This window comes from Canis lupus, chromosome 12, assembly GCF_003254725.2.
Source record: "Canis lupus dingo isolate Sandy chromosome 12, ASM325472v2, whole genome shotgun sequence".
Taxonomy (NCBI): domain Eukaryota; kingdom Metazoa; phylum Chordata; class Mammalia; order Carnivora; family Canidae; genus Canis; species Canis lupus.
The window spans coordinates 6,420,481-6,436,040 of record NC_064254.1 but is presented as its reverse complement, the minus strand read 5'-3'; the positions used below and the strand labels follow the sequence as shown (position 1 = coordinate 6,436,040).

Here is a 15,560-nt window from a genome sequence, read left to right as displayed (position 1 = left end):
TGTCTCCCTGTGTGCTGCCCTGATGCCTGGGCTGCCCATTAGCCCTTTGCTTTCACAGACAGTGGGATAGTTAAGCAGCCTTTCAGAGAGTGGGAGGAGAGTTTAGTTCTAGTACTCTGCCTGCTGGGAGGATAAAATTCACACATTCAGTCAAAAACTGTGAGCTGAGTGCACCAGCAAAAAGCAGCAGAGGAAGGGAGGCCCAAATGCTCTCTGAAGAGCTTCATTCAGCATAAACAGTCTGTTCAGAAGGATCATTAAACATTCCACTTGAGAAAATTCAACATATAATTGAAGCTGGAATGGGAAACCATGCCAGCAATGCAGTCCCGAATGAGGGCAGCGTCTTTGGTTGTCATTACAGAGCATACAACAGCCAGGACTCAGACTGAAGGCGATGAGATTTTAAGGATATTTTTATGGCTATTTTAAAAGGCAAAGCATCCAAAAAGAGGAAACCCAAAAGCTCTTTGTAAGAATCAAATTGCCCACTCTGGGCTAAGAAGAACATGCCCATTTATCAGCTGATAAAACATACTTGAGCGGTGACTCTAGCCAAGTGTTGATTTTTCTGAGAACTCTCAAGTCCTACACCTGAAATCAGCCTTGTTTATGTGTCAAATACTCCCCAACAGCTTTGGGAAGAACTAGTTCTGCTTAAACTGACAAGAGTAACTCGTCTTTTCCTCTTCGCTGTTCTAGGCACTTCCTGGGAACCATCTGTGATTGCAGGGCAATTTCTAGATTTTGTGAACTGTTGGGTCAGAATGATTCAGCCCAAATGGCGGGTAGGAGAGAGTTCAAGGCATCAGACTGCAGATAGCCTTTCTTTTTCCCAAAGCCTCTGGTTTACCTAATTCCTGTCTTTATTTTTTTTAGGATTAGACGGGTAAGAATACCTTGCATAATGCTTTTCTGAACACAAAAACTGAGGAAAGAAAAAAAATAAAATTTTGGCCACACATCTAAAGAACCTCATAAAATAAGAACTTAAAACGTCTCATCCAGGAAAACACTACTTTAAGAAAAGTGTCAAGGACTTCATCTGACCACCTATATGTCATCTTTTTTTTAAAAGATTTTATTTATTTATTCATGAGAGACAGAGAGAGAGAGAGAGAGAGAGAGAGACAGGCAGAGACACAGGCAGAGGGAGAAGCAGGCTCCATGCAGGGAGCCTGATGTGGGACTTGATCCCGGGACTCCAGGATCACTCCCTGGGCTGAAGGCAGGCACTAAACTGCTGAGCCATCCAGGGATCCCCTATGTCATCATTTTTAAGTGCTATATAAATGTAGTACCTGGGCGGCTCAGTTGGTTAAGCATCTGCATCTCCTTCTCCCTCTGCCCCTCCCTCTGCTCATGATTTCTCTAATTAAAAAAAAAAAAAAAAAAGTATTATTGGGCACAACTCATTTGCATTTCTGGGCAAGTATATGATGGCAGCAGCCAAGATGAGGACACTACTGCAAACCCTAGTATAGAGAGGGTGGAGGGGCCCCTGGCTAATTCCTAGAAAGTCAAACAACCTGGCAGAGAAAGGAGAGTACAGAGAGTGGGTCTCCTCTGAGGAGAAGGTCAGAGGAAAGACTTCTTCTGAGGCTCCTACAGAGCAGAGGCCTGCAGGGAGGCAGTTCTGTTTCATGAGGACCACGCCACACACTGTGAGAGAGGAGGCATGCTGTCTCAAAGATGCAGAGAAGCAGCGACCAGGGAGCCCTTCCTGACACTGGGCCTGTCACTCAGTGTAGTGACTAAAAGACAACAATTGACTCAGAATGATACATGATATCTGGCTATACCCCTACTCAGTGTGGAGTACACAGAGTATACATGCATCATGATACCCTGGTTAAAATTTTATTTAAAAACCAACATACCCGGGACGCCTGAGTGGCTCAGTGGTTGAGGATATGCCTTCAGCTCAGGGCGTGATCCTGGGGTCCTGGGATTGAGTCCCACATTGGGCTCCCTCTGTGAAGCTTGCTTCTCCCTCTGCCTACGGCTCTGCCTTTCTCTGTGTCTCTCATGAATAAATAAATAAAATCTTAAAACAACAACAACAACAACAACATACTCACCACATCTTCTCTATTTTCCTCAGGTTCCTGTATTACTTTTACAGCAAACATTCATGATTGCTGGTTAACTTAGCCTCTTGGCACAGGCTGTAGGACCCTAGATTATATAAACCCAGACTATACGAGTACTCAGGTTAAAAGGACAAAAGAAGGGCCAAGTCCAGCACACACTTAACCTTCTAGGGCTTGTCCAAAGACCAGCCACAGGGGCAGGCTGGATGTCACCATGTGGATGTGAACAGGCTTGGGGAAGTCCGGGGCCCCCATTGTCAGCTGCTCAGGGGCTTTTCATCTAGGTTCAAACATCTTGCACATGTTAGCTATCACAATTTCTCTTCTGTTACCATTTCTCACTTATTCGAGGTCTGATGCCAGGGAGAAAGAGCAGGCAGGCAGGCAGGCATGCACGTGTCATTCAGCTTACTACCAGGGAGAGAGCAGGCTAAGTCTTAAAATCCCAGAGAGATAAGCCACAACTTGCACCTGGAAGACTTCCCTCCTATGAAATCGGAAATCTAGCACGGGACATCCCATGAAGTGCACATACCACTCTTGAGTGTCAGGTGAAAGTGGTTCAGCTCAATGATGGGGGGGGGGGCAGTCTCCACATGTATGTGTGTTGCTGGGGAGAGCCTCACATATTCCTCAACTGCCTAGCCATACAAGGCTACTTCATCTACAAAGATGGGGCCAGGAAGCATCTGGAGGTGGGTGCTAAAAAAAAAATTCAGTATCAACTACACTCCCCAATTCCCTCCAAACCAATAGCATTAAAATAGAAAATGGAATATCATTACTATATGATTTAATTTATATAAAGTGTAAAAAACAGGCAAATCTAATCAGGGTGCTAGAAGTTAGGGAAGTAGCTGCCTTTGAGGGAGGAGGGACTAGCAGCGAACACAAGAGGACTTCTGGAGGGATGGAGATGTTCCACGTCCTGATATAGATGCTAGTTATTTAGAGGAAACATATCAAGCTGTGCATGTATGAGATATGTATTTTTTTAAAGTATGTTATTCTTTAAAGTTTACTTTAAGAAGCAAACAAGGAATGCCCTCTTCAGCCTGTAATGAAAATCCGCCATTACTACAGAAGTTTGTCCGGGTTCACCCTTGGCCTCCACACCTCACTGGACAGGGGAGGACAGGATGGGCAGGCTGGATATCACACACAGAGAGTTGGACATGGGGTGGAAGAGGGGCCTCCCAGGAACTCAGAGCAGGGGGCTGGAGTATCCATAGCAGCCCAGGACAAGACCTGGCTGTTGAGTCCCCGGTACCTGAGTACATGGGGAGTTCTTACCAACAACCCATTTTCTCTGAAAATCTGAGTGTTAACTATCAAATAGTAACTGCATCCCCCACCCCCACCCTCCTTCAGGACTTAGTGCAAACGTCCCCTCCTCAGTGTGACCCTGGCTCACTGTCCGTTTGAGACCTGCTCCTGTTGCCACTAGTGCTGATAGGGCGTTGTCTCCACTTTTACCACTCCATAGCACTCATCACAGTCCGGCAAACACTAACCGTGTTTCTATTCATTGTCTGTTTCTGCTCATCAGAAGTTAGGTTCTATGGGGGATTTTTAAACGTATAATTTATATATAATAGACTACACATAAGTACACAGTTCCTTTTTTTTTTTTGTAAGAGAGAGAGAGAGATCATGTGTGCAAGCAGGGGTCAGGGGGGAGGGGAGGGCAGAGGAAGAGAGAGGATCTCAAGCAGACTCCATGCTCAGTACAGAGCCTGATGCAGGGCTCAATCTCATGACCCTGAGATCATGACTGGAGCAGAAATCAAGTTGTACACTCAACCAACTGAGTCACCCAGGTGCCTTCACAGTTCCATTTTGACCCATGTATACATCTGTGTAAAAGATGCCTCGTTCCATATAGAAAACATTTCCAGCACCCCAGAAATTTCTTAATGCCTCTTCCCAGTCAATCTCCCACCAGAGTCAAGCCCTGCTTTTATTTCTAGTGCCATGGACTATTTCTGAACTCCATTTAAATGGAATCATTTAATGTGTATTTTTTTGGTATCTGACTCCTTTTGCTCAACATAGTAATTTTGGGACAGTTTATTCCACGCTGTTGTGTTTATCAATAGCTCAGTCTTATTATTGCTTAGTATGAATCCAGTGAGTTTTCCTGTTACCAGATATTTGGGTTGGTTCCAATTTTTGTCTATATGAATAAAGTTGCTATGAATATTCTTGTACAGTCTTTTGAAAACTGTAAGCTTTCATTTTCCTTGAATAAACACCTAGAAGTAAGACAGTGATTTGTGTCTGCCTGATTTACTTACAGTCACATCCCCAGTGCCCAGTACAGACACTCCATGAATACTTGTGCTGTCCCTCCCTTAGAAGAGAGAAAACTTCTGGCTAATTCAGCACAGCATCAAAATATTGTAATTCACTGCCCTCTGGTGGCCAAGCCCAGCAAAGCCATACTAGTCCCTGAATGTCTTACAAAGTTATAATGACATTTTCATTCTGTCATTAATCTAGACACATATGGAAGGCCTATTTTGGACATCAAGATAAAAGCACTGGGAATATAAGATATTTAAATACTCTCTGGTCGGGATCCCTGGGTGGCTCAGTGGTTTGCCGCCTGCCTTTGGCCCAGGGCATGATCCTGGAGTCCTGGGATCGAGTCCCACGTCGGGCTCCCGGCATGGAACCTGCTTCTCCCTCCTCCTGTGTCTCTGCCTCTCTATGTCTGTCATAAATAAATAAATAAATGAATAAATAAATCTTTAAAAAAATACTCTCTGGTCTCAAAGAATCATATAATCTGGTGGCAGAGGGCAGCAGGACAACACAAACAATAACCAGTGTGGTAAAGTGCTACAAAAGAAATGTACAGGGTTATGGAAAGAGTGCTATTGGGGTGGCCTGGGCAAAGGAGTGTGAAGGCAGGCTTCCTTTTGTAAAGGATGAATCAGGATTAGCCCAGGGGACAAGAAGGAGATGGTGCAGGATAGGCGTTAGTTTATGTCAATTTGGGACGGTGGAGTTTAAGGGGTGAGGAGGGGAAAAAAATGGGGGGGGGGTGAGGAGGGAACAGATCCCATAAGGCCTTGTACGAGCTCGACAACCTGGCTGCTTGAACCTGTACATGATGGGATGTTCCTAAAGGGTTTTAAGGAGAGGAGCTACATGGGCAAGTCTGTGTTTGAATGGTGTATAGGTGGATTTCAAAGAGGATAAAACCAGAGAAGGGAACACACGCGTAGCCATTTCAGCAATCTAGGCTTGACCTAGGGCAGTCACAGAAGAATGAAGAGGGAAGCAGATTTGAAAACATTTAGAACATAAAGTCATCAGACCTTTGTAATTGATTGGATATAGAAGACTGAGACTCATGCACAATTCTTAGCATTTCTGACTTAGGAGTCAGGAAATGCTGCCAACTGAGAGAAAAGAGTGGCTGGATGTGGGGAGAAAAGGAGTCAGTGAAACACGGAGTCTGAGAAGCCCTGGGGCAGCAAAAATTACAGGCTGTCCACAAATAGCTGTTCCCCTCTACTTCTTGGTGAAAGGACCCCTAAAGGGTACTTGGCTACCCAGCCTCATTTGCAGCTAGGTATAGCCATATGACTAAGTGCAGACAAAAGAGATTCAAATCCAAGCACCATACACAACTTTGGGAAATGTCCTTAAATGGAAGGTGTATGCTTTTCTTCCTTTCCTCCTCCATACTGGATGGAATACAGACATGATGGCTGGAGCACAAATAGCTATCTTGGATCACAAGAAGAAAACCACAGGCTGAAAATGGTAGAACAAGGCAGAGGAGACTGGGTCCCTGATATCTTAGGGCAACATAAAAGCCCTGAACTACTGACCTCTCAACTTTTAACGTGAGAGAAGTAAACTTTTCTACCTTCCTTAAGATACTAATATGTGGGGTCCCAGTCACGTGTAGCCACACTAGCCCTAACTGATCATCTACAACGTATCCAAGTGGAAATGTCACACAGGGAACTGGACTCGTAAGTCAGAGGTCTGAGAAAGCCTTCCTTCTGGGAGTTCCATTGCAATGGTGCTTCTGAAAACATCATGCTTCCAGTAAGATGGGAAATGAAAATCCTACTATACTGCTTCAAACAGAAGAGAACAGGAAGAGTTATTTGAAACTGTTTCATTTCGTACTAAGAGAAACCACCAGACACCTACTCTGTTTTTGAAAACAAGACAGGTCATAAGTGCTGTTCTTCTACACAATTTCTTCATGTGTATCACTTAAATAGTTGCTATTAAGCAATTTATTTTGATGATGACTACACTATCAGTCATACTGGACCTTAATATGTTTCTAGTTAGATCAACAATATCATCTAAGCCCAAAAATTCTCATAGATGAGAGTCTGGAGGTACTCCAGTCTCGGGAGTCATAGGCCAAAAACTGTCTCCTTTAGCACCATCACCCTGGGCCCAGGCACAGCTGCCTTATCCACAGATGACCCACTTCTACATGAACAGCTGGCTTCAGCAGATAAAGAAGCTGCCTGGGGGCCAGGCTAGCTATAGACAACTTCTCTGTGAACTCAGAAGGAGTCACTTTTACAACAAACATGACACACTAGATAAGGAAGATCAGGCGCTAATTTATAGAAGTCACAGAGGTGTTACAAGATAGACAGGGGAGGAGATACAAGAGAGGCTTTGATGGAGTAGATCTTCCACACTACAGTAGTTCAGTGAGATGGGGTGACAGGGTAAGGTTACTTGGTGAGACCTGCCCAGGATGACAAGGGCACCAGTCTGGCTTATCCCACAGGCAAAGGATGCCTGAGGCCTCCGGAGTAGGGAGTGTCATAACAAAAGCCTTTACAGCAGCTCCTTATTAGGATGATGCCACTGAAGAGGAGAAAAGCAGTATTATTATCCAGACTAGAGAATTCTTCTCCCCCACCCCTCCTTTTATTTATTTATTTATTTATTTATTTATTTATTTATTTATTTAATTTATTTATTTATTTATTTAAAAGATTTTATTTATTCATGACAGACAGAGAGAGAGACAGAGAGAGAGAGAGAGAGGCAGAGACACAGGCAGAGGGAGAAGCAGGCTCCACACAGGGAGCCCGACGTGGGGCTCGATCCCGGGTCTCCAGGATTATGTCCCGGGCTGAAGGCGGCGCCAAACCCCTGGGCCATCAGGGCTGCCCAACCCCTCCTTTTTAAAAGCGTAAGCTCTATGCCCAACGTGAGGCCTGAACTCATGACCCTGAGATCAAGAGTCACGTGCTTGACTGACTGAGTCAGCCAGGAGCCCCAAGAATTTTCCTTGAAGGCCACAAACAATGTATCTCTGTTTAAGAAAGATCTTGAGGCTGGGGAGAAGTCTGAATGCCTTATTTCTTTAAAACTTAATTTATATCCCTCAGTTGATAAATACATAAATAAAATGTGGTATATCCATGCAATGGAATATTTGACCATAAAAAGGAATGAAGTACTGACAGATATTACAACATGGATGAACCTCGAAAATGTGCTAAGTGAAAGAAGCAAGGCATGAAAGATCACATACTGTAGGATTCCATTTATATAAAATGTCCAGAAAAGGTAAACTCATAAAGACAAAGTAGATGAGCAATTGCTTAGGGGTAGAGGGGATGGGAAGCTTGGGGGTGATGGCTAAGGAATACACAGTTTCTTCTGGGGGTGATGAAATGTTCTGAATGTCTGAATGGACTATGGTGATAGTTACACAACTCTCTTTGCTAAAAAGTAGTGAATTGCACACTTCAATGGGTGAATTATATGGTATATGAATTCATCTCAATAAAGATAATACAACAAAAAAGCTCACAAAACTTCACTTACGGGGCACGCCTGGGTGGCTCAGGTGGGTGGACATTTGCCTTCAGCTTGGGTCATGATCCTGGGGTCCTAGGATTGAGTCCTGCATCGAGCTCCCTGCTCAGTGGGGACTCTGCTTCTCCCTCCCTCTCCCCCTGCTTGTGCTCTCTCTCACTCTCAAATATATATATAAAATCTTTTTTAAAAAAACAAAAACAAAACTTCACTTATAAATTAATTTACTATAACTCCAATAAAAATTCTAAAAGGTTCCCACTTTCTAAATTTGGCAAGTTGATTCTTTTTTATTTTTTTTTAAGATTTTATTTATTTATGAGAGACACACACACACACACAGAGACAGAGAGAGAGAGACAGGCAGAAGGAGAAGCAGGCTCCACGCAGGGAGCCCGACGCAGGACTTGATCCCGGGTCTCCAGGATCACGCCCTGGACTGAAGGCGGCGCTGAACCGCTGAGCCACCCGGGCTGCCCGGCAAGTTGATTCTAAGTTCACGTGGTGGGCAGAAGAAATGAACAGACATTTCTCCAAAGAAGACAGATGGCTAACAGAACATGAAAAGATGCTTAACATCACTCACCATCAGGGAAATACAAATCAAAACTGCAATGAAATATTACCTCACACCTGGCAGAATGGCTAAAATTAACATAAGAAACAACAAGTGGGGATCCCTGGGTGGCGCAGCGGTTTAGCGCCTGCCTTTGGCCCAGGGCGCGATCCTGGAGACCCGGGATCGAATCCCACATCAGGCTCCCGGTGCATGGAGCCTGCTTCTCCCTCTGCCTGTGTCTCTGCCTCATTCTCTCTCTGTGTGTGTGTGTGTGTGTGTGTGTGTGTGACTATCATAAATAAATAAAAATTAAAAAAAAAAAAAAAAGAAAACAAGTGTTGGTAAGGATGTGGAGAGAAAGGAACACTTACACTGTTGGTGAGAACGCAAAATGGTGCAACCACTGTGGAAAACAGTACAGAGGTGCCTCAAAAAATTAAAACTAGAACTACTCTATAATTCAGGCAGGAATCACACTACTCAGTATTTACCCAAAGAATACAAAAATAGAAAATAGGAAGTATACATGCACCCCTATGTTTACAGTAGCATTATTTACAATAGCCTAGATATGGAAGCAGCCCAAGGTGTCCACGAACAGATGAGTAGATAAAGATGTGGTATATATACACAACAGAATATTACTCAGCCAAAAGAAAGAATGAAATCGTGCCATTTGCAATGACATGGATAGAGTTAGAGGGTATTATGCTCAGAGAAATAAGTCAGACAGAAAAAGACTAATACCATATGATTTTACTCATATGTGGAATTTAAGAAACAAATAAAAAAAATGAGCAAAGGGAAAGAAAGAGAATGAAGGGCAAACCAAGAAACAGACTCTTAACTCTAGAGAATTCACTGATGGTGACCAGAGGGGAGAGGATGGAGGGGATGGGTGAAACAGGTAATGGGGATTGAGGAGAGCACTTGTGATGAGCACCAGCTGATGTGTGAAGTGCTGAATCACTACATTGTACACCTGAAACTAATATTACTCTGTATGTCAACGGAATTCAAAATAAAATTAAAAAAAGAAAAAAATAGAAACATAAAAATAAAATAAAAGTTCATGTGGAAGAAGAGCCAAGACAAGTTTTAAAAAGGATGATGAATGGGCCCTGGAATAATGATAAAAACACACTATAAAGCTCAAAATCCCAAGCTGTTGTGCTACTTGCATAGAAATGGAGATAAATGGAAGAGAATAAAGAAGTAGAGCCATGTAAATAAAGGAATTAATATTATATTATGAAGAGGGATGTCATAGCAGCAAAGAAAGGATGGTTATTTATAAATGGTGCTGAAATATTGAACCATTCAGATGCACAGAAACTTTAATCTCAACCCTCACCATACAGGAAAACAAATTAGTTACGATATTTTACAAGCGAAATGTAAAAACAAACCCACAAGAGTATAGGAAAAAACATGGAAGACTATTTTCATAATACTGGGGTGGGGACGGAAAGACTTCCTAAGCAAGATACTGAATCCCAAAACCACCAAGGACGCCTCCTACAGGTCTTCAGCACAACTTGCCAAGACTGGTTTACTTGTCATTTGCGGAGCTCTCCACTAGAGGGCAGGGCTCGCACCTGTCGGCTTAGCCTCTCTCTGGGGTACCCGGCAGGGGCTCGAGCAGAATGGGCAGATTTGACCACGTAAAAATTAGTTCTATATAAGGAGACACAATAAACAGAGTTAAAAGACAAATGATGGTCTTGGAGCAAAACGATACTAGGCTGAACTATATAAAATTCCCATTGTGGGGGTAAGGGTCAAAACGGCTGAAAATTTCGTGTGGTATGACCTAATATTTTTAACACATATAAGATAAAGGATGAATATATCTAATCTACAAAAAGTTCTTGCAAAACAACAAGACCAAAAGTCCAGCAGGAGAAGAGGGTAAAGGATTTGAACCAGCAGATCACAAAGAGACAAACGCTAATACGTACACATAAGAACAGATAAACAACCTCACTCACTCATGAGCAAGCGGTACAAACACTGAAACACAAACCATGGCTTATTTGCCAGATTGGGGAAACAGAATTAGATCGAGGTATCTAGTTTTGCTATGGTTGTGGAGAAAAGTGCACCCACACATTAGTGGTTAGGGTATAAATTGGTATAAACTTTTCTGGAACGTGATTTAATAGTACCTATTTGGCATGCTTTTCGGACTAGCAATTTCACTTCTGGGACTCTCCTTCAGAGAAATATGTTTGTTTGTTTTTAAGATTTTATCTTTAAGTAATCTCTACACCCAATGTGGGACTTGAACTCATAACCCCAAGATTCATGCTCCTCCAACTAAGCCAATCAGGCACCCTGGGAAAAATATGTATATTTTAACAGAAATACACAGAAAATATATACTAGGGTATTCAAAATATGTACAATATTATTATTATTTTTAAAAGATTTTATTTATTTATTCATGAAAGACACAGAGAGAGAGAGAGAGAGAGAGAGAGAGGCAGAGGGAGAAGCAGGCTCCATGCCGGGAGCCTGATGTGGGACTCGATCCCGGGACTCCAGGACCACACCCTGGGCCAAAGGCAGGCGCTAAACCACTAAGCCACCCAGGGATCCCCTACAATATTATTTTTTAAAATATTTTTTATTTCTTTATTTGAGAGAGAGAGAGAGAGGGAGGGAGAGAAAGAGAGAGAGAATGAGCAGAGGCAGAGGAAGGAGACTGAGTGGGGAGCCCAATGCAGGGCTCAATCCCAGGACCCCAGGATCGTGACCTGAGCCGAAGGCAGACGCTTAATTGACTGAGTTGTCCAGGTACCCCTGTACCATATTATTTGTAATAGCTAAAAACTGTAGACAACTTAAATGTCTTTTTACAGAAGGATTGTTAAATAAACTGTAGTGAAGTCAGTTGTTATGGAAACAAATGTCATTGCTGAAAATGATGAAATAGATCTGTATGTCCAGACTTGGAAAGCTGGTCATAATTTTTTTTTTTTTTTACTGAAGACAAGCAAGATACAGTATAGATAGTTGGGGCACCTGGCTGGTTCAGCTGGTAGAGCACACAACTCTTGATCTCAGGGTTGTGAGTTCAAGCCCCACATTCGGTATAGAGATTACTTAAATAAAATCTTTGAAAAGAAGTATGGATAGTTTAAACTCATTTTTTCCAAACACAATAAAAAAAAAATATGTGCAGTACACACAGGAAAAGGTCTAGAAGAATACACACCAGACCAGGGTGGGAGGTAGGGGTGAATAATTACACTTCTATATATACATACATACATACATACATACATACATATATATTTATTTAAGAGAGAGCTAGCATGAGCACGAGTGTGCAGGGAGAGGCAGAAGAAGAGAGAGAATCCCAAGCAGATTCCATGCCTAGTGCAGAACCGCACCCAGGGCTCCAATCTCACCACCCTGAGATCATGACCTGAGCCAAAATCAAGACGGACACTCACTCAACAGAGCTACTCAGGAGCCTTCTGTTTTGATTTTTTTAATGAGCATATACTTCTTCTATCCATTTTTTTTTTTTAAGGCAAGGAGCAGTAAGAAATGTACTGCCTGCTTTGGAGCACAGAATGGAGTAGCAGAACCATTAGAAGTCCAAGAACAGGGATCTAAGTTGAAACACCAGCAAGTCATATAAACAGGACAGGCATTAAGGTCAAAAGACCTGGGCCTGAGTCTAGAAAGCTTATTAAATCTTTGAGCCTTGGATTTCTCACTTGTAAATTGAGCGAATACATCTACCTTAAAGAGGTATTAGGGCCTACTGAATGAAATACAATATGTCAAACTGCTTCACAAAATGATAAAATGCTTTAAGAATTAGGGTATTATCACTAGTTGGCATGGCCAAGCCCCAGGGTGAAAACCAGAAAAACAAGGGCTAAAGCTACAGACTCTTAAGGGAAAAAAGAGGGATGGGAAGTAATAGAGTAAGAGAGATTTAAGAGACATGTCAACGAATTAGAATGTGTGGACCCAATCTGCACCCTGATTCAAGCCAACTATTAAATATGAGAATCAGAAAAATTTGAATGTTGATTGTATATTATTAGATTATACTAAGGAGCTATTATAACTGTTTAGCTGTAATACAGAATTGTGGCTGTGGGTTTCTTTAATCACTGTCTTCTAGAGGTACACACAGAAATATTTATGGATGAAATGATATGATGTGAATGGACAGAGGTACAGATGAAACAAGACTGGCTGGTGAAGCTTGGGTGAGAGATATGGAGATTTGTGGTAATTTTTTCTATTTTTACATGTTTGAAACTTTACCTAAAGTTTTTATAAAAAATGAATGGACCCCGGGGCACCTGGGTGGCTCAGTGGGTTAAGTGTCTGGTTCGGGGCAGGTCATGATCCTGGGGTCCTGGGATGGAGCCCTGAGTTGGGCTCCCTGCTCAACAGGAAGTCTGCTTCTCCCTCTCCCTCTGCCTCTGTCCCTCCCTCCTGCTCCTGCTCTCTCTCTCAAATAAATAAATAAAATCTTAAAAAAAAAAGAAAAGAATGGACCCCACCTTCCTCAGGAGGAGGTACCAAGACCTTTCTGAAGTCTGTTGCAGAAGTAAAGCTGGGGACAGCCTTGCCAAGACTGGCCCCAAGGAAGGGTGGAGAAGCCCATGCTTTACTGTGTAAACAGTGTAGGTCAGCAGGTGGGGCTGACAAATACAAAGATCAGGATGCAGTCCTATGTCTAGCAAAGAAAGACACGGTGGGACAGCCTGGGTGGCTCAGCGGTTTAGTGCTGCGTTCAGCCCAGGGCCTGTTCCTGGAGACCTGGGATCGAGTCCCACGTTGGGCTTCGTGCATGGAGCCTGCTTCTCCCTCTGCCTGTGTCTCTGCCTCTATGTTTCTGTCATGAATAATAAATATAAGTAAATAAAATCTTAAAAAAAAAAAAAAGAAAGACACGGTGCTTGGTGGGACAACAGAGTTGTGCCTACAGAAAGAAAAGGAAAATTTGGTACAAACTATAAATGGCAGCTAACAGGATAATTAAATATCCAATTAGAACTGCAGCTGCTGCAGATTATCTTTAACTGACTTAATACTGTTACCAAGATTTCATGCCAGCATTTACACTTCAACTGTAGATTAGTGAATGGATTAATACCTTCTTGGACTCATCCTTTAATACTACTTCAGAAAAGTGCTATTGCAAGAAGCAACCCCCAAAATCCAATAGATCAGCTGCAGTGCTCTTAATAAAGTTAAACACAGAGAATTAAACTGCTTCTGAAAGCTGACCTATTAATGTGAAGAGAAAATGAAAAGTCCTCTAGCAAAAGCTTTATTTATATGCTTTTGGTAGCCACATTCTAACTAGTCTTTCTTTGCTTAGGATCCTCTGATCAAGTGGGTAAGAGTGACCTTACACCCAGTTCTGCCCTAGTTGCTGCCACTAAGGGGACAAGGAATGGTGTCATTAGGTTACCTTACTTTTCAGAGACTGCATCATTCTTAAAAGACCAAAACACCAGCCATTGAGCCCTATAAGAATACAATGAGTGGGATGGATCAAGTGAGAGAGTTTTATTTATTTTTTTAAATTTTTATTTATTTTATGATAGTCACACAGAGAGAGAGAGAGAAGCAGAGACACAGGCAGAGGGAGAAGCAGGCTCCATGCACCGGGAGCCCGACGTGGGACTCGATCCCGGGTCTCCAGGATTGCGCCCTGGGCCAAAGGCAGGCGCCAAACCGCTGCGCCACCCAGGGATCCTGTGAGAGAGTTTTATACCCTCACTCTACAAGGGGCTCTACTCTGGTCTACTTCTCATTACCCTCCTACCCTCTCACACTAGCTTCCTCCAAAACCCACAATAATCCACCCACTCAAGGGCCTAAAGAAAAGGGTTCTAGTCCTCACTGTGCCACCAATAAGGAGGGCACAGGATAACCCTCATAATGGGTTATGAAGCAGGACACCTCATACATAACCCAGCAGTGAAATAAGGAGATTAGATGGTGTTCTTAGACCCCCTCCAACGTTCTGATTCCCCCATGAGCACCCCTGTAACTGGCTGAGAGAACCAACATGACATATGAGTTTTCCTGTCAATCTCTAAGCACAAGCAGTTAAAGAACCAAAAGGAGAAGAGGAGGACCCTCAACTCCTTTTAAGACTCTGCAATTCAGGCCTGGCCATTGGAGGAGGCTTGCAACTTAAGAAAATCTAACTGCTACTATGATATTCAATCATTCTATCCAAAGTGACACAAACCAGGGCACCTGAGTGATTCACTCATCAAGCACCTGCCTTCGGATCAGATCATGATCTCAGGGTCCTGGAATCAAGCTCCACATCTGGATCCCTGGTCAATGGGGAGCCTGCTTCTCCCTCTCCTCCCCACTCTGGGTACTCGCTTTCTCTCTCAAATAAATAAATAAAATCTAAAAAAAAAAAAAGTGACAAAACCCTAACAGGGTAAGAAGCGAAGGAGGAGGGGAGAAATCAAGGTCCTGGAGCTCTCCTTGGCCTCTTTCACTACCTCCAAGGTGAGCTTGATTCTGGTGCCACCACTTTTCCTCCTCTATACGGCCACATCCTGCTGTTAAGATACAGCATTTGAACTCATGTGTGAAGACCTGATATACAATCTAAAATTCCAGCTTTCACGCATGAAGGCCTGTGTTTGAGAGAAGTTCAAAATAACTATAAAATGACCTCTAATAAAGCATCAAACCATCTGTTTATGGCAAAACATAAAGGTATCAACTTGGACATTCTGTAACAAAGCAGGTCCTTTCTGGGTGAGATCTGTGGCCATCTCAAGAGAGAAATTCCAGGCTGCTACTGCTGTCAAAACAGGTTTAGCTGTAAATTCGAAGGCCACGATCTCTTTTTAAGCAAGACATGTCTAGTGGCTGCACTCTTGGGAAAGACAAACAGACCACAGATAAGAAAGAGCAATAGTTTGTTCAACTTGGTACTCATGCTTCTTACCCACATATTCTGAGAGGAAGACGACAAAGAACGGAGTGACCAGGTCATTAATTCCCTGGACATACCCACTGGCAGGGTGTCGGATGGCCCAAATAAATAGAATTCTTTCGAAGATCTAGGA

The 15,560-nt window shown here is 42.9% G+C and overlaps 1 protein-coding gene across 6 annotated transcripts in view; it reads right to left on the bottom strand.

The window, feature by feature from the left end:
• The window catches only part of TBC1D22B (TBC1 domain family member 22B), an 83,339-nt gene that overhangs the window by 32,512 nt on the left and 35,267 nt on the right, over window positions 1–15,560 (bottom strand). For all 6 annotated transcript variants that reach the window (XR_003124678.3, XR_003124677.3, XM_049092552.1 and 3 more), the window contains one exon: window positions 15,440–15,554. Coding sequence is in view for 4 of the 6 variants with exons in the window: in XM_049092552.1 (XP_048948509.1) it covers window positions 15,440–15,554 (115 nt within the window). In the remaining 2 variants the exon portion in view is untranslated. The remainder of the gene's footprint in view (window positions 1–15,439; window positions 15,555–15,560) is intronic.